The sequence below is a fragment of the Peromyscus maniculatus genome, chromosome 10 (assembly GCF_049852395.1).
Source record: "Peromyscus maniculatus bairdii isolate BWxNUB_F1_BW_parent chromosome 10, HU_Pman_BW_mat_3.1, whole genome shotgun sequence".
Classification (NCBI taxonomy): domain Eukaryota; kingdom Metazoa; phylum Chordata; class Mammalia; order Rodentia; family Cricetidae; genus Peromyscus; species Peromyscus maniculatus.
Genome location: NC_134861.1, coordinates 81,004,824 through 81,023,701, shown reverse-complemented (window position 1 = coordinate 81,023,701; position 18,878 = coordinate 81,004,824). Strand labels below are relative to the sequence as shown.

The following is an 18,878-nucleotide window of genomic DNA, read 5'->3' as shown; positions in this document are numbered from 1 at the left end:
TTTTTTTCTCCCAGGGTGTGTTTCTGTTTTATATATCTTGAGGCAATATTAGCAAATTCATGTGTGGTGGTTTAAGTAAGAATGGCACCCACAGGCTCATATATTTGAATGCTTACTCACCAGGGAGTGGAGCTATTTGAAAAGATTAGAAGGATTGGCCTTGTTGGAGGAAGTGTGGCACTAGGGATGGGTGCTGAAGTTTGTGTGTGTGTGTGTGTGTGTGTGTACCTTCAGATCAGGATGTAGCTCTTAACTACTTATCCAGTGCTGTGCCTGCCCCCATTCTCTCCACCTAATGATAACAGACTAAACTTCTGAAACTGTAAGCAAGCACCCAATAAAATGCTTCCTTTCATAAAAGTTGCTTTCATCATGGTGTCTCTTCACAGCAATAGAACAGTGACTGAGGCTGTAAATCTAGCTTGTTATATTTTCCTGCTGAATTGTATTTTATCAATGTGAATTATCTCTTTGTGCCTTAAAGTCTTTTATCTTTAGCCATCTCCAGTTTCTTTTTGGTCAGTAATCTCATGAAATAATTTCTTCTGTCCACCTACTTTGAACCTTTATGTGTTCTAAATTTTAGATGTTTGCCTAGTATATACTACAGTTGCTTGGATTTGGTGGTCAGGAGGCATTGACTGATCTTGCCCTGACAATTGCTCTTCCAGCAGCTGTGATTGTTTGGCAGGCTGTAGTTTTTCTCTGCCCTCCCACAGAGCATCTCTCCCCAGCTTCTATTAATGCTCACACCTTCCTTCTTATAGTAGTGTGGACACTTTTTATGTGGACATTTCCGTTTCTCCCAAAATGTGTTTACTGATTTTTATGTTAAATTCTTTATTAAAATAAATCGTGGTTTCTGTCTTCATAAAGGTATGCCTTGTTTTGTCTTGACTAGTGTTTTTTACTATATTAAATTCTGTATATTTGCACAAAATAAAACTAGCTTTAATCATTACCTTTTGGCAGACTATATATTCTCCAGACAGCAATATTTCCAGAAGCAAGTATTCATGTAGAAGGTTGCCTCTCCCAGCCCTGTTTAACACTACCATGGTTGGGACAAAGCACCCTTCCTGGGTTGCTCTCATTCTGTTGCATATTGTTTCCCTTGTGAAACACACTCTCAGAATCCAGTTTGTAAAGAAATCCAGAGTAGCCCACGTGAACAATGAGGCTATCAACAGCCTCAGGTATCTGACATGTGAGTAAACAAGCTTTTAAAATGATTCTAGGCCTAGAGTTCATGGACCTGGGACTAGTCATTCTTTCCTTTGTTGATCTGCCAAATGCATGAACATACAGTGGTGAGTTTTAGAGTTCTTTATCATACAGGGATCAACTTTGTTTCTCCAACTTATATTTTATCACACATTTCTTTTACATATTTTGGTTCTGTTGTATTTAGTTCTGTTTAGTGTATGAATTCTATAATAGTCAATGCTTCTGTTTTTATGTACCTATATAACATTCTTTGATCTTTTTCATATCAGCACATTAAAAGTATTTGTTCTGGGCTGGAGAGATGAATCAGTAGTTAAGAGCATGGGCTCCTCTTCCAGAGAACCCAAATTCAGTTCCCAGCAACTATATGGCAGCTCACAACTGTCTATGACTCCAGTTCTAGGGGACCTGACACCCTCACACAGACATACATGCAGACAAAACACCAATGCACATTAAAATAAATAAAAATCTTTTTTTAAAGTATAGTTTTTCAATTTTAAGCACTGTATTTTCTTAGAGGAATAATTGGCTTAACAGTTTCAGATGTTAAGTTAAAGCTCATCAGCCTCAGCCTCATTTGGTGCATGAGCTAACAATGCTATGAGTTTATTTCAGATTTCTATAAATATTACTCACTTTATGTCCCAGATCTAAGAATTCCCATTAACACTAACTCTCCATTTCAAAGATAGCTTTACTTGATTTTGCATATATTCCTACACAGAAATTTAAGATAATATCAAACTTTATTGTGTGTAGTAATTACATGTAGCATATACTAAAAAGGCAAACCTCAGAAATTCTGAAGGGGAGACTTAGAAGATAGCTCATTAAATTAGTTTACCGGAGCTCCATAACAAATACACGGCTTAAGGCACAAAAAAAATATTTTCTCATAGTGTTAAGGCTGGAAGTCTTTAAATGTCTGGTTGTTCTGTTTTTCTCCAAGGAATCCTTTTTGCCAACATAAATGTCCATCTTCATTCTGGGTCTCATACAGTCTTTGTGTCCTAATTTCTCCTTAACGTCTTTATAATATGTTGGAACTAAGAGAATCTTAATCCATTCTAGCTTGCTTGCATTTTTGTTTTTTAAGGTGAGAAAAACAAACTAAATACCCAAATAATTTGAACCATGAATAAGATGTAAACCATACCATTTCATTCTGAATTACATTATTCTCAAATTTTGTGACCATAAAGTCTCTGTGAGTTTGAGGCTAGCCTGGTCTATGGAGCAAGTTCCAGGACAACCAAGGCTACACAGAGAAACTGTCTCAAAAAAAAAAAAAAAAAAATAGTATGATACCTAGTCTGGATAAGGGTTCTGTATTTTTAAAGAAATGAATCACCATAATCATAGCATTTAAATTTGCAACAGTGGTGTTTATTTTGTCAGCCTGTAATGAGCTATGGGTGAGTTTTGAACTAGTAGAAAGATATCGGCAAGGAAGAACATAAAAATGAGTTGCATTAATTCCATGAACATAATATGCGACATAGGGTATTTCTACCAGATGGGCATTTCCTAGCTCATTTCATGTCTGACCACCAACTAGATCAATTAAATAACTTACATTTGATTAGTTGGTCCAATCAGATTTTACCAAAACCTAGTTAAGGCTTAGAAAATAAGTAGGATTTAGGGAACTAGAGAGTAGTAGGAACTAGATAATCTACAATGCAAATTGTATATGTGAAATGTATTTCATTGAAGCCAAGGAGGAACAAAAACCTGGCTTTAGAAAGCAATTTTTTTTCACTTAATATAGAGAAATGCATGAATCAAGTTACTCTACAGACAACTAGCTGGTGGTAGCTAGTAAATTGGTCTCCTACTGATAAAACAATGAAATTATATAGTACATCGTTTTATTCTTGTACCCAAACAAGTGACTAGGGTCAAGGAAATAGAGATAATGGTCTGTAGAAGGGAAAATCATCTTTTTGAAAACAATAAATATCAAGGAGGCAGTTTCCACGTTATTTCATGCCTTGTGTGGATTTTTCTTAAGCTTCTCACTTCTTTCTTCTGTGTTGGGCTCTTGACCTGGAAATTATGGGTGGAAAGTCTTGATTAGTTAGTGAAGTGATACTATAAGACCACGTTCTTCTCCACTCTCAGCAGGAGTTGATTTCTTGCCTGTTCCAAAAACGCTGGTGGTATGTTAATAATTTTTACATAATTAGATGTGGAATATCCAGATTTCTTTTAATATTTTTATATCCTGGACCTAAAATGTCATGTATTTTCTTATGCTTTAGCTTAATGTTCTGTATACCTTCTGTGCTATATTTTGAAATGACTTTTAAGCTGTTAATTTCTGACATTGGGAAAAATAAATTGAGAGACTATCACTTGACTAGTACATTTCTATTGCTGCTCTTGCCTCTCGGTATCAAAGAGAAATCTGGACACTAACACAGGTTAACAAGAGTCAAAGAAAATTCTGGGTTCTTTTCATTAGTAAACACATTGACCAGTTCCACATTTCCAGATCTCTGAACCATTAAGTACTCTACAACTCCAATTTCTAGCTCAAGGCAAATTAAACTAAGTGTCCTAGCATTCACATTGTGCCCCCACAAGAAGTTGATGTCCCAGAAACAATCACCAGGCTCCACAAAGTTTTCTTAAAAAGCAACATTTAGGGATTTGGCCATGGCTTTTCTCAGGAAGTCCTGTTTTCTCTTTCTGCTTTTAAAAGTAAAAATATCCTGCTCTACAGAAGCTTTTCTGGTTTGAAAAGGCTCCCTGGGCCTTTGTAATTCACTTGTTCTCCCTGCCAGTCAAGAACCCCGATAAAAAAGGAGTCAGATGCAAGGCTGTTGAGTAATACTCTTGGTTCCAAAGCAAAACAAACCAGTTCAGTCACATAGCGATAATAATCTGGTTGTTTAAGTCAGCAGCCCATTTTCAGTTATTTTTTTCCTATTGTCTGTATTTCTTCTTTCTTTCTGTCCATAGAAACCAAGCAAATTGTCTCAGAGAACTGAGAGAGTGGGAATTGCTTTTGCCTGCTTTTTTTCTTTAACTTGTTTGAAGAGACACAGTCCCTAGCTCCCAGGACAGCGCTGCTTAAGCTCTCTTCACTTATTTTACTTGAAGGAAGGAACAGTGGTCCTTAGGCTAGCCAGAGCCATCCTAGAGATAAGAACAGGGAAAGAGCACCACCTAGTGTTGTATTGGCAATGGATGGCACAGATTCCAGGCTAACCTAAGAGCACCTCTTTCCAAAGATCCCAGAGGCGGCTTCTGTTGTTCCAGATAGAAATCTTTATTTGACACCAAAGTTTTATAAAGATTTAGGTAACATTGAAATAAAAGATGCAGCTAAATGTAAGTAGCCAAGGGAGAAGCATACTTTTGAGTCTGCATTGTATCAGTTAAAGTAGAAGGCCAGGCTCTGGATATATTTTTCTACATGGGAGAAAAATTATTTATATTTTAGGTTTTTTTTTTTTAGAAAGTCTTTCCAACTCTTGTGTGCCTCTCCCTAATTCATGATTTTTTTCTTTAATATTGTTACGTGTACATGTGTGTATTTACTGATATATAACTTACTGAGTTCATTTACCTTTGCTAGTATGTATGTACATATGTCCAGGGTTGAACACTTGGGATTGGACAACACATGTGAAAGCTTCTCCCTGGAGGACACCAATTCTCCCTCTCCCGGTAGTCATTGACCTCCTGTAGCTCTTCATGTCAGGCTATTACAGAGCTATACTGGTGGAAACATGGTAATGGTACAAAAATGTGTAGACTAATGGGACAAAACAGAAGACGCAAGTATGAGTGTGCACAGCTAGAGCCACCTGATTGATATTTGACAAGGCCAAAAACTCGGGTGAGAAGACGGCATCTTCAATAGATGGTACTGGGTAAACTGTCTCCACATGTACAAGAATGAACGTACACATCTTATCTATCACCTGAACAAAGGTCCACTCAAATGGACTGAAGACCTCAAAGTAAAACCCGAAACACACTGAAACTGCTACAAGGATACAGACATAGTGCCCTACACGATACAGGTGCAGGAAAGGACTTTATGAATAGTAATCCATTCACTCAGGAAATAAGGCCAACAATTGGCAAATGGAGCCTCATAAAACTAAACGGTTTCTGTATGGCAAAAGGACAGCCATGAAAAGGAAGCCCACAGAGTGGAAGAGAACCTTTGCCAGCTATACATATATCAGAGAGAGGATTAATATGCAGAATATATAAAGAACTTAAAAGTCAAGAAGACAAATGACCCGAATGAAAAATGGCCCATGGGTCTGAACAGGAAGTCCTCCAAAGGGGAAAAAAAAATGATTAAGAATTATCTCAAAGGGTTTTCAATACCCTTAGGAATTAGAGTTGCAAATTAAAACTACTTTGAAATTTTATCTTCTCCCGGTCAGAGGGCTAAGATCAACAATTGATAGTAATTGCTGGGGAGGATTGCAAGATGAGGGGATCCCTCGTTCACTATTGGTGAGATTACAAATTAGTTGCACCACTCTGGAAATCAGTGTATTTAGATTACTCAAAAAGCTAAAACTAAATCTACCACATGGCCCAGCTATCCCATTCCACAGATAGTTGCCTAGCCATGCTGTTGTTGCTCTGATTACTTTAGCTAGGCAACAAACAAAATGTCCTTTAGCTGATGAATGGTAGCTGACAATGTGATGCATCAAAGGCTCTAAGAACTAAGCTGCAATATGGACCAGTGCCCTAGGACAAGGTCTTGAGGTGTATAAACCCAAAGCAGCCAAACAAAGGTAACTGACTTGGAGTTAATTCCCACAGCGGTTGGGAGAGCTGCTTCACCCTAGCCAGAATGATTGCCTGCTTGAAACAAGTGCTGCAGAGGCTGGAGAAAGACCCAAAGACCCATGCAATAACACTCAAAATGCCCAAATGGAACCCCAAATTACTTGGTAAAAAGTCAGAATATTGATCTGGGCATGGTGATGCATGCCTTGAATTCCAACACTCAGGAGGCAGGGGCAGGTAGATATTAAGTTCAAGGCCAGCGGGGTCTACAAAGTGAGTTCAAGGACAGCCAGGGCTGTTACAGAGAGAAACCCTGTCTCGAAAACCCAAGAGAGGGACTTTCCTTCTGGACAAGAGGTGAGTGCCTGGGCTCAGCCTAGATACCATTCCTGGGCACCAGCCACTCCGGGGAAGACCTGCCCAACTTGGCCCCAGGTTCTGGCCACCAGGCAGGTTCCCTTCTAGCCCTACTGGGAAGGCTCCCCTTCTCCAAGACCCCCGGCAGACCCTGCAATCTCCAAGCCCTGCCCCCATACCCATCTGCTTGAGACCCCAGCCACTTCCTGAGACTTAGAGACCGGCCCCCAGCTCCCATCCTGCCCCAGACTTCCCTTCTGGACAAGAGCTCCCATCTTGCCCCAGCCTTCCCGTCTGGAAAACCCAAGAGAAAGAAAGAGAGGGAGAAAGAAAGAAAAGAAAAACAGTTGGAAATTTTTTGATACACAAAAAGCTAGAGAAATGTAGCCAGTCCTCTAATTCTCCAGGAAAAAAAAAAAAAAAAAAAAAACCATGCCAATAAGAAAGCAACCAAATGGAATTACCACATGGACTTTAAAGCAGCTATATTTGTTTTTAATATGGGAGAGAGCACTAGAGATCACATACAGGGTCTTCCTCTGAGCTATGTTCTCCAGCCTAAGCATAAAGCTCCTGAATCTAAGATACAACAAAAACCATACTGAAACTTAGAAAGTAAAATATTAGAAATAAAGTCACTTAACAAAAACATAGTATTTCTCATAAGCAAGCACATTTTGGCATATTAGGCAAATCAAACACTTAAAACAATATATTATAATCAAGTAGGTTTAATGTAACATTTAAAACTCTGTGTAATTCATCATATGAACCAACTAAGGTGTATATATATATGTATATATTTATATGTGAACATATATAAAGGAAAAACAAGTCACAAATTTCAGCATCTATCTACAATATCTGAATAAACAAGTAGTAATTGTTAAGGAAACTTCCTTCATTCTGAGATTAGACAAAAAATGAAGAAATGTACTCTCATACTTAGTGATGAAAGAGGGGACTTTTTCCCAAAAAGCTGGGAGCAAAGAAAGGCGGTTTGGATACTCCTGCCAATACAGTAAGGAAAAAATGCAGTGTATGCACACTGGGAAACATGAATTAAAGTTAACACTGTCTGAATCCTATAGAAAAGTTCCAAGAAGCCAGGTGTGGTGGTACATGCCTATAACACAAGCACCTAGGAGGGGACAACAAGATCAGCCTCAGTTTTCCATCACGCTGGAGCCTATGTGAGTGACAAAGTGATACTAGAAAAACTGCCCAACTGAATCCAATCCAATTTTCTGACTCATAGAACAATGAACCAATTAAATAGTTGTTGACTTAACCACTTTGGAGGTGGTTTATTATACAGGGTTGAATAACTAACTGATAGAATTATATCCAGGGATGAGGAGAGTTACAGCGGATTTCTACACACTCCAGATTTTATTTTAAGAAATCCTAAGAGTTTGGAGAGATGTTATTTTAAGAACTCTTTCACGGAACACTAGTAGGTATGTTTTCCTGCATACACACCAGGCAAAGTAATGTGTTGACGATGTGTGTAGTTACATGCCTATGCTTGGGGTCATGGGTTATGAGAAGTTTTCAGAAGCTAGACAACACAGAGAGAAGGTTAGAGATAAGAGGAAAGAGGGCTACAGGAACCAGTAAGTCGAAGAGCAAGTAGAAACACTGAGAGGAAATGATGTGGTAATTTTAACGGCATTTCAAAGCCTGAAATTAGATTCATATGAAGTAATGTTTCAGACTCAGGGAAGAATTTTTTAGAACAAGAACCCAGTGAACTGTGCTGCTTCAAGAGTCAGTGAACGCCATAACAGAACTTGCCAAGCAATCTGTGTGACCACGTCTTAGAGACACTTTCTCTGCTGAGTGCGCAGAGGACCCTACAGAGACTAAGATTGCACTTAATCACTTCCTAAAGCTCCTGCAGACTCTTGTATTTTTTTTTTTGTATTGTGATGTAGCATCCAAAGACAAACAGTGATATTTTAAGAACTTAGACTTTTAAACCTGCTGTTGTTTCAGTTAGTGAGACTTTGCAGATAAGCCCCTGGTGCAGGTAGACAAAGTAGTTTCCCTTTATAACATATAGGAAAAGAAACTGTTCTGAATGAAACCCAAACTAGCTGGAGACCCTTAACCTCTTCTGCGAGCTTTCCCAGTGACCACATGTAGACTGTTGGATAGAACAGGGTCAGATGATCAAGGCTAGCCTGCAGAAACTGGAATGCAAATAGAGTCAAATTAATGAACGTGTGAACTATACTGTTGACCCAGGTCCCATTGCTCAGTTTAATGGACAACTACCTACCACTATTTTAAAGTTCTTTGTTTATGGACAAGGAGCCCACCAACTTTGAAGCTGGCCCCAGCTACAGTTTTTGTCAGTAGCTCCTCCTCACCTCCTCACTCCTATGACCTTGCCATCTGACTTCTTTACCTTCAGAGCAGAATAGCACTGTATCAAGGTCATTTACTGCTGTGGATGTCGCTCTGTATAAATGAAATACTGATTGGCCAGTAGCCAGGCAGGAAGTATAGGCGGACAAGCAGAGAAGAGAATGCTGGGAACAAGAAGGCTGAGTGAGGAGACGCTGCCAGCCGCCGCCATGACAAGCAACATGTAAAGATATTGGTAAGCCACAAGCCATATGGCAAAATATAGATTAATAGAAATGGGTTGATTTAAGATATAAGAACAGTTAGCAAGAAGCCTGCCATGGCCATACAGTTTGTAAATACTATAAGTCTCTGTTGGGTCTGAGCAGCTGCGGGACAGGCGGGTGAGAGAGATTTGTCCTTACCATGGGCCAGGCAGGACCAGGAAAACTCTAGCTACATACCAAGAGGCTAATCCCCACAGCCTTTGCTTACTCTCATGCATTCTACCCAGCCTCAATCATCTGATACTGTTGTGGGCTCATCCTGTTACATTTCCTATTTGCTACCTATGAGTCTATATTGCTTTTCTACTGTCCCTGAACTTGTTTGATAAAGTCAAATAGAATGATGTTAATAATCACAATGCATACCTCATAGACTATCTGGAAGGAGATGCTTCTCTCCCCTGCCCTGCCCCCAGACTCTGACAAAGATGATTGCCAAGTGGAGAGCTTTAAATTTTAAAAGTTTAGTTTGTACCTTGGAATGTGTGGGATTGTGTTTTGTTTTGTTTGATGTAGCAGTAAAGTGAAGGACATACCAAAATTGTCATCAGTTGAATATATAAATGGTCTCAAATTCCCTCGAGTCTCCTTCACAAAATAATCAATGACGCTGAAAAGGTTTGGCAGTGTTACCTGTGTAAAGGAAAGTGAGAGATGGTTCAGTGCCTGGCTAAAAATAAACAAGAGATGCTCCCCAGAAGTTTAGTGAGGATTGTTGTGTATTTCCTGACCTCCAGACACTCAGGTCAGGTAGGCATCATACTTCAATAACTTGCTGAACAGCCATGATTTTCTTAGCCATGCCTGTTTTTTTGTTTTTTGTTTTTCTCCCTTTTAAGGATTATGTGACCTTTCCTTGGTAAGGAAATGCTTCCTTAGCATTGGATACAGTCTGATGAACAATATTTAGGTACTTTACCTTACCACAATTAAAACAGAAAAATGACTCAATTTAGGCTAATTTCTCCCTTCCTGAAATTGGAATTGCAATAGGCAAACAAGAAAAAGTGGCAACTCCATAACTAAATGTTTCCTCCTTCCTAAGATTTGCTAGCCTTCAAAATGTTTATAATAAGAATCTTCTATAATGTAGAAACCCTCGGAGATTTCCTAGTAAGAACATACTCAGGGGCCGAGAATCTGAGCTTGCTTTACCCAACAGGGCTGCATAAGGGGATGATTTGACCATGGGTGTAGTTACCTGGTGTTTGGAAGAGTCTACACTTGACTGTGTGTTGTGCTTTGATCTTGCAAGGGGGAGGTCTTTTGCCCCTCCCTTTGGCATTGTTAGAAAAAGCCCTTTTGAAGAGACAGAAGGGGCTGGTGGATTTTGATCCAGGTTCTCCTGAAGCTATCCTGTGCTTCTGTCTGTCTCCTCTCTGCTATCTTTCTATCTAAAATATTTCTTAGTCCTCTCTCCTCTTCATAGATACCCTTTAAAATGTGGGAGCTGGCCTCCCACAGATGGTTCAAGAACTAAGGACTTAAGTGCAGAGGAAGTAAGTGGGGGGGGGAGCACCACAGAAGCAGTTGGACATGTCTGGCTATGAATTATGAAAAGGTTAGGTGGTGATATTTTATTCTTTGAGAGCAAAATCTGTCTATAGAAAATTAGGCTTCAGCAAGTATCTCTCTCTGTCTAGGTTTCTTTCTTTCTCTCTCAATTTCTATCTATTAAATTAGGAAAAAATATAAAGCTTAGTTATAGGAACATTGTGTAGGAAGAAACTTAGAGTAGGAAATAATAAGCAGATGTTTGAATATTCACTTCTAGAAAGGTAGAACGGCAACAAGTACAGAGGTTCTTGGAGTTTGTAGAGGAACTGTGTTCTTGTTTCTCTGACTATGGGACTCTAGGTGCAGACTCCTGGGGGAGAATTGGAATTGAAGTGCAAAAATATTATGAGGAACATGGGCTGGATAGAATTCCAGTGAAAGCTTTTGGCCTATGGGCATTAATTTGAGACAGCTTAGAGCTAAGCCCTGAGTGGCAGGGGGAGTATTCCCTGAGGTGGACATGGGGGGGGGGACGACAAAACTCTCCACTCCACTGGAACTGCCACTAGATGAAAATACTTGTACAACATTGTTCAATCAGGATTGGTTCTCTCTAAGCCATGAAGCCAAGTTTAAGGAACAGAAGTCTTAGGATGAGACAAGGGAGGAACTAAAGGGATTGGAAAACTTAGTAATTTTGCTTTCTCAACAACTGGAAGCTCTTCAGGTCTCTCCTTTCCAAGTCTCTCTTCCTTCTGTAGGGGCAGAATTAGACTCAACAGGGGTGGGGGGGCATCTATCAGAATGAAAAAGCTGCCCATAATTGTCCTGGCACAAAAACCTCCCTGAACATGGCAAACCCTTGCTGCTAGTGCTGTGTCTCCTCTCCAAGCCAGCATTCAGGAGGCAGCTAGCAGAGGGAAAGAGGTACAAGGCTTTCAAATGCTTCCCATAATTGAACAGCCAGATGCTCATGGTAATGTAGTGCGAGTGAAACCACAGCTCATAGTGGCTGGGTCTCCTCCCAGAGCTAGGGCTGCTTAAGAGCCCAGACTCATAGCAGTGGGAGGAACCTTGAGCCCCTGGGGTGAGAGGCTGTTGAGAGCACTCGGGCCTAAGGACTGGCATTATAAAAGCCTGAACAGAGCTATCATCGAAAGCCATGAAGTTTCTGATTGCTGGCTGTAAGAAAGTCTCTTTTGAAAGGACTCTTCCCCAGCCAGCTAGCAGCTTTTGCCCTGCAGCAGGCTTTGCCTAGGAAAAGCTAACTGAAAGTGCCTCTGTGGCTGAGAGTGAAACTTCAGAGCCATTTGTTTGAACTTAGTTGAATTGTTGCATTCAGGGGAACTGCAATGAATGTGGGTGAAGGGACTGCCCCCTGGCTGGCGACTGTCTGCTGCTGAGTGCACTCCCACTGGTTCCAGAATGGCTGGGAGGGCCTGGTGGGGAAGGCAGCTGGGGGGTGTGGGAGCATTTTCATCCTGAGTGTTCCAGCCCCCTAGCAGCAGCACTCACCAAATCCCGGGCTCGAGGCAGCTGGATACAGAGACTCTCGAGCCACTGACCACTGATGAATTAGGCTCTGATTTCAAACTTGCAGGAGAACTTTAAGACGGGAATTAGAACTGACTTTTTTGAGCTTTTGCAAACTTCAGAAATGAAACAGTTTTGAGTTCACCTACAGTTTTAACTTTGGTGACTCACGATTCATGTACCCTCTTTCTTGTTGGAGGAAAATGTAAATAGTTCTGTTAAGAGATCTCATTTAGTTGTTTGCTTAAGGTCACAAAGTAGTCCTATAGAGAGTTTGCTTTTGAATTTAAGTTTGTAAGAAATGCAAATGTGTATAGTAATATTCATGCTAGTTGTAAGTATGTATTAATACTAGGATTATGTTAATCTGTTGATATTAATGAATCATGGTTTAGTGAAGCTAAGAGAGTCTTTGAGTTTGATGCAGTTGCATCAGGAATTAATTGATTTATTTGATGTGTTTGCATCAAGAATTTATTGATTTTAAAAAGGGCTTGGCACAGCTAAGGCTGTTATAGATATCTTAGACCCATTCAAAATGATGTAATGCCTTACTCAGCCTTGATGAATGGGGGAGAGGCTAGGTCCACCCCAATTTGGAATGACAGCCTGTTTTGACTATCCAAGGGAGGCCTTACTTTTTATGAGGAGGGGATTGGGATGGGATGTGGGTAGGTGAGGGGATCAGGAGAAGGAGAGGGAGGAGAAACAGGGATTGGTGTGTAAAAGGAAAGAAAAAATTTTAAATAAAAAATATTTTTAAAAAAGACATTCCATCTTTATCATCCTTTACTCCTTTACTGGGGAGTGTGGCTGTCCTAGGGACTGCTGTGGTTGTTTCAATTATTTGCAAGCTCTTAGTAGGGACCTGAGTCAGAGCTGAGTTAAGCTCTGTATGTCCCCTGCCAGAGGCTGGTAGTCAGGAATGGGCAATGTTCTTCTTGCTAGCTTCCAACCTAAGATAGAGTATGCTTGATGGAAAGTGTATCACAAGGACGGGTAAGGTTGACTATGGAAGAAGAATGACCTAAGGCAGGTACAGTCTGTCTGAGGGGTCTGAGAGGCCCTTTATTATATTAAGAAGGGGGAGCTATAGAGATCCATAGAGGTTTCCTAGAGAGAACTTACTCAGGGTCCGAGAGTCTGAGCTTGCTTTACCCAGCAGGGCTGCATAAGGGGATGATTTGATCATGGGCATGGTTACCAGGTGTTTGGAAGGGTCTACACTTGGCTGTGCAGTATGCTTTGATCTAGCAAGAGGGAGGTATTTTGCCCCATCCTTTGGCATTGTTATGAAAAGCCCTTTTGAAGAGACAGCAGGGGCCAGTGGATCTTGATCCAGGTCCTCCTGAGTTTCCATCTGTCTTCTCTCCATTATTTTTCTATCTAAAACATTTCTTATTCCTCTCTCCTCCTCATAGGAACCCCTTAAAAGGTGGGAGCTGACCTCCCACAGATGGTGCCAGAACTAGGGATTTGGGTGCGGAGGAAGTAAATGAGAATAGGAAAATCCCGCAGAAGCAGTTGGACATGTCTGGTTATAAATTAGGTAACCTGGTTGAAGGGCTGGGTAACAGAGGAGTTTGAAAGTTGACAGAACTATCCAGGTTGTCCATTTTGCTTCTACTGTGGACTGGTAGAGGCTAACCACAAGGATTCCAGGTCTCCACTTACAAAAGTGCACTAGTTACATTGTTCCTCACTGGAACCACTTCTGGCCACTTAGTTTTATGGATACTCCTCCAGAAACCGAGTCCTCTGCTTCCTTCAGTAGAACTTTGCTTACAAAGCTCAGTTGGAGCCAGGCCTGGTTAGTGCATACCTATTGCCCCAGCACTTGGGGGACAGAGGCAAGAAGATCTGGAGTTTCCAATGGGCTGAGATCCATAGCTGGATCCATAAACGTGGATCTGAGATGTTCTGGAGACATTCTTGACTGAAGTGAGCTGTGTGAATCAGTGTCTCTCTGAGACTTATAGTCAAAACATAAGTACATTGCTATACAATGTACTTGGAGAGGCAAAGGAACGAGAAGCTAATTTTAAAGAAATATAGGCCACATCACCACATTTTTCAATGGCCGAGACTAGTATAAGTGCCACTTTACTCCCCTGTATAATAGGCATAACAATATCTACCTCATGGAAATAGAAAAGATTAGATTGCATATGTAAATTACCTAGCTGTGTGCCAGACTTTGTGCTGGAGGATGAGATTGCTTATCATTGGCTCCATGATATAATAACTAAGCTTGAGGAGGGGTTGAAGACAAGAAATCGGGCCTTCAAGTACACTGCTATTAAGAGGGCATTGTTGGACTTCGGTATGGTAGGTATTAGAGGACAAGACACTAGATTGCTTCCCTTCAGATAAAGGCTCATTTGAATATTTATAAATACAGGATATTATACAGACACTTCATAAAAAACATTTTTCTTTCTCTGAAACAATCATATTGAGTAATCATTTGCAGAGAAAGTAAAGGGAAAACCACTTTTAGATGAAGGTTATCTTTGAGTCAATCTCACCTGCCTGTTCTTTCAAGGCTCTCACCCTTCCTGTCTTACCTAGAGTTGCTTATCTCCCTTTTACAATCACTGTGTCTGTTCCTGAAGAAGACTTCTGTTTTCCCACTTTTCTCTGGATTCTATAAAAGTAGGTTTGGAAGGCAACAGGAAAAAAGTTTATCGACAACAAAGAGATGGCTACATACGGGCTTTTCCAGTTCGATGGTGTAGTTCTTTCCAGTGCTCATCACTTTGTAGTGCTTGATTCTTGGCATTCTAAAATGAAATACATGGTTAACCTCACTTTAATTATACAGTTGAGTCATTGCAAGCTTAATGAGTATAGAATGTGCCCTGTGTAGTAAACCTGTACATCTACAACTATAGTTTAGGGTGGAACATCCTGTGTTTTTTTTTTCCCATTGGGATTACTATATCTTTTTGAGGCAAATGGAAAAAAATGAGAGGCATATGAAATCTGAGTCACCACATTGGTAAATGAGAAAAGAATAGATAAAAATAAAAACTGAAACTTTCTCAGTCAGTAACCTATAAAGTAGACCTACAAAATATTACGAAAGGGTAGAGATGTAGCCCAGTGGTTCAGCACTTGTCTAACATGTATAAAACTGAAATAAAATAAAATAAACCCAAACCAAAAGGAGTAAAAGAAAGCCTTTGTGGGGATTTATAAGTTAAATAATGTATTCTCTCTACTAAAAGAAAAATAAAAAAAATTATTGGAAGCAAATAGCTTTATACTCCACCTCATCACTAATACCACCAAATAGCCCTTACAGCTGTCACTGTACCAGTTCAGATGCTATCCAACATTGCTGCTAACATTGTGGATGTCTTAAAGACAGGAAAGATGTTGGGTGCTCTGTAACAGGTGAGTGGGAATGCAAATAGGGCAGGGGCATCTTCAGGTCTTCCTCTTTTGATATGTAACACACTAAATTGTTACCACCCCAAATGGTAAGATTTTGTTATGAACTGCTTCAGAACAAGAAATCACATTTGTGTTCCATCACTGTATTCCAACATTATAAACACAGCACTTATTTATAAAGCCAGATTTAACAATATTCGGAGTTCATCTCCTAATGCTATCTGCTCTGAGCTAAGAACCCGTGATGAGGACAGAAGTCAATGTCCATGGCAGTTACTTTTGGATAGTAGCATGATTGTCTTGAACTCATTTGGTTCACATGGCAATGGTGTTTAACTCAAGCTTTTTCTAATCATGACAAGTTAACAACATGTATTATGGTGTCATTTATCAGAATGGCAAACTAATTCAATATTCGACTCATATTTAGAAGCTAAGGAAAAGTATTCATACAGGGCCTTTTCACCTTCCTTTTAGAACCACAACTTTCCCACTTCCAGTTCATATTCCATGAGGGCTAAACTGTATGACAGTGTCCTATTTGGTGACTCTCCTCATCTATCATTACATCCGAATCTCCACTCTACTGGATACCACACTGGAAAGTAAATCTTTAATCACAATGGCCTACTTTCAAAATAGGGGATAAACCCTAGCCAAGCTTCTCCCTTCATAATAAATATTCTTGTACAATAAAAGGTCATGAATTAGTTACAGACTAGCAGGGAAAGAGTCTCTAGACAGAGTATGTTTTACATGTATGTGCCTGTTCAAAATGGTTGACACTGACCTCATTGTTACCCTACCAGGAAAAGATCTTTGTAACCAGAAAGTTACTATTGAACATGCTCTACACTTTCAATTAGAATTCCTGTATCCTGATATTAAATGACTTTGGGAGATTAATAGGACCGTTGGCTTAAATTCTGTTTCTGTCATACGTGATCTCTAAATATCCCCCCACCATGTGTGTGAGTGTGTGTATATGTTTGTGATAGATTGTGTGTGTGTGTGTGTGTGTGTGTGTGTGTGTGTGTGTGAGAGAGAGAGAGAGAGAGAGAGAGAGAGAGAGAGAGAGAGAGAGAGAGAGAGAGAGAGAGAGAGTTTTCAGCCTACATAATGGAGATGGTAAAGGTTTATCTCTTAGGGCCATTGTGGGCTAATACTCTCAAAGCCCTTAGTACAGTCTTTGACATATTTAAGCACTCACTGAATTATACTTATTTTATCTACATTTACTATGTTGATAATATTTTTTCTGCCAATCTAGTTTATAAAGCATGGAAATACTACTTGTCTCAATTATTCTTGGTGCCTGTAGGAAATGTCTGTAGCACTCAACACAAGGTATACAAAGAGTATCATATAATGGGACAACATTTGTTGGTAGTAGCTGTCACATCATATAATCAGTTCATGGGGAAAGTGTGAGATGAAGGCAGACAGAGGTCAGTAGAAGCCCTTGGGACTTTTGAGTAATGAGACTAAGTTTTGAAGTTAAAGGTAATGCATAAAAACAATGGCCCTGAAGTCTCATAGGCTTTGTCTCTCTTTGTACACTGTGCTTTTCTTCCAGTTTTTGTTTTGTTTTGCTTTGCAAAGTAAAAGACAAAATGGATAAAATTAGCTGTTTAAAGCATTCTGGTTGTGATATCAAAAATAGAGTAAGTAAAATGAGATGTGGTGGCTCACACCTGTGATACCAGCAATTAAGAAGCTGAGCCAGGAGAATTACAAGTCAACCTAAGCTAAGACAGAAAAAGAGAAGCTAGTCTTTAAAGGAAAAGAAAAACGTGGCTTGAAATGAGGTTCTAAATATGTTTTCTTAGTTCCTGATCTCAAGTTTTAAAAAAGGATGAATTTGGGATAAAAGTTTTCTACTTCCCCCTTAGCTAATAATGACTTACTTGACTATAATGCCAACATGCCACCTAGTCAGAACAACTTCAAGGAATTTTTTTTTAAGTGTGAGGTTTGTTGTAAAAATAGCTTTCTGTCTTATGAGTTCATGTGCCACTGAGCTGATTAAAGATAGATGATGCTCTGCTCTGAGAGGAATCACCTGATGATTTGGCACAGGCAAGCTCTGTTTGCTCCCAAGGGCAGCCTTCCTTTCTACAGCTGATCTGTAAGCACATGGGGGAAAATCACTTTCAAGTTCTGCTTTGTAAACCAGTTTGTCCTTTCCAGCTTGTGTTTACCGGACTCACTCATCAGCTTGCATGGCTGAGCATTTCTCCTGAAAACTCCCTGAAAGAATATGAGCTTGTTTTGTGGGAAACACAGGTGTTTTTTAATAATCCAGATTCCTGCCAAAAACTTTACACTAAGCTCTACTCTATCAGCAAGGCACAATTCTAATCCTCTTTCAGATAGTTATCTTTAAAAATCAAGTGACATATTAACTAGAAGATGTTAAACCCTGAGAGCAGGATTGAATTTTCTGCTTTGTATCTGGAGCGAGTGCTTTTCCAGGGTTTAGGACTGCCCAAACTTGAGCTGAAAAAGGACAACACCAATGAACATTCCAAAGTGTATCAGGGGATAAACCCAGTAGGCCTCAACCACAGAGAGTTGTAAGCAACTGAGGAAATCTTTGGGAGAAGTGGTCTTCCCAAGGGAAGAGCACACCATTTGTTTGTCCTGTGCCAAATGATCAGCCTTGAAAACATACATGCAAGTAACATTATACAGATTGAGCAGATTATATTTAGGAATATATGTGTATATGCATGCAATAACAATTAGAAACATTTGTGTTATATTTATATGTTATATTTAGGAACATATATATTCATATACATGCAATAACAATTAGTGAAAAAAGAGGCTTTGAATTTGAAGGAGAATGGAGAAGATTATATGGGAGAATTTGGAGGGATAAAAGGGAAGGGAGAATGTTATGATTATTTATAATCTCAAAAAAAAAGACCTGTGTTGGCCAAAAAATATATTCACTGGCAGCTATAACCTGTACTTCTTTTGAGATCCCTGATTAAATTATTAATCAAATAAATTGTAAATTTAAAAATATATAATATTTTATTTATTCCAATGGAGTTGAAAATGTGTTGCTACTGTTTAGCTTGTAAAAGCATATGTCATTATAGCATATGTTATAAGCTAAAAAATGCTAGTATATAATAAGTAGGAAACATAAAGAATCTACAAGAAGATTGACAATTATTCACAGTGGAAATATATAAAAATACACAGAGATACCAATGCATATTTGGGAGCACCAGGATCTAATTTCTCACCTAACATTCTTATCACCAGTTTATGGCCACTCTAGGAAGACAAGGGTTTATTTATATTAACTGGCAAACAAATAAAGCTTTGGGGCCATGGCTTATAATAGTAAATGAGCCATATTGCCATGATTTTAATTTCTCCCTAAAATACATTTACTTTTTACTCTGTTTATCCACTGTCAATGTCTTCATATTAAAT

General features: G+C 39.4%; 1 protein-coding gene across 3 annotated transcripts in view; it reads right to left on the bottom strand.

Moving 5' to 3' along the window:
* Nucleotides 1-3,084: 3,084 nt before the first annotated feature.
* Nucleotides 3,085-18,878, bottom strand: part of Stap1 (signal transducing adaptor family member 1) — a 40,313-nt gene continuing 24,519 nt past the window's right edge. For 2 of the 3 annotated variants that reach the window (XM_076546521.1, XM_006983814.4), the window contains 3 exons: nucleotides 14,740-14,809; nucleotides 9,533-9,629; nucleotides 3,085-3,279 (listed from right to left, as the gene is read on the bottom strand). In XM_076546521.1, the coding sequence (XP_076402636.1) occupies nucleotides 3,218-3,279; nucleotides 9,533-9,629; nucleotides 14,740-14,809 (229 nt within the window). In that variant the 3' untranslated portion in view covers nucleotides 3,085-3,217. The remainder of the gene's footprint in view (nucleotides 3,280-9,532; nucleotides 9,630-14,739; nucleotides 14,810-18,878) is intronic. The other variant, XM_042257596.2, reaches the window with a different exon arrangement.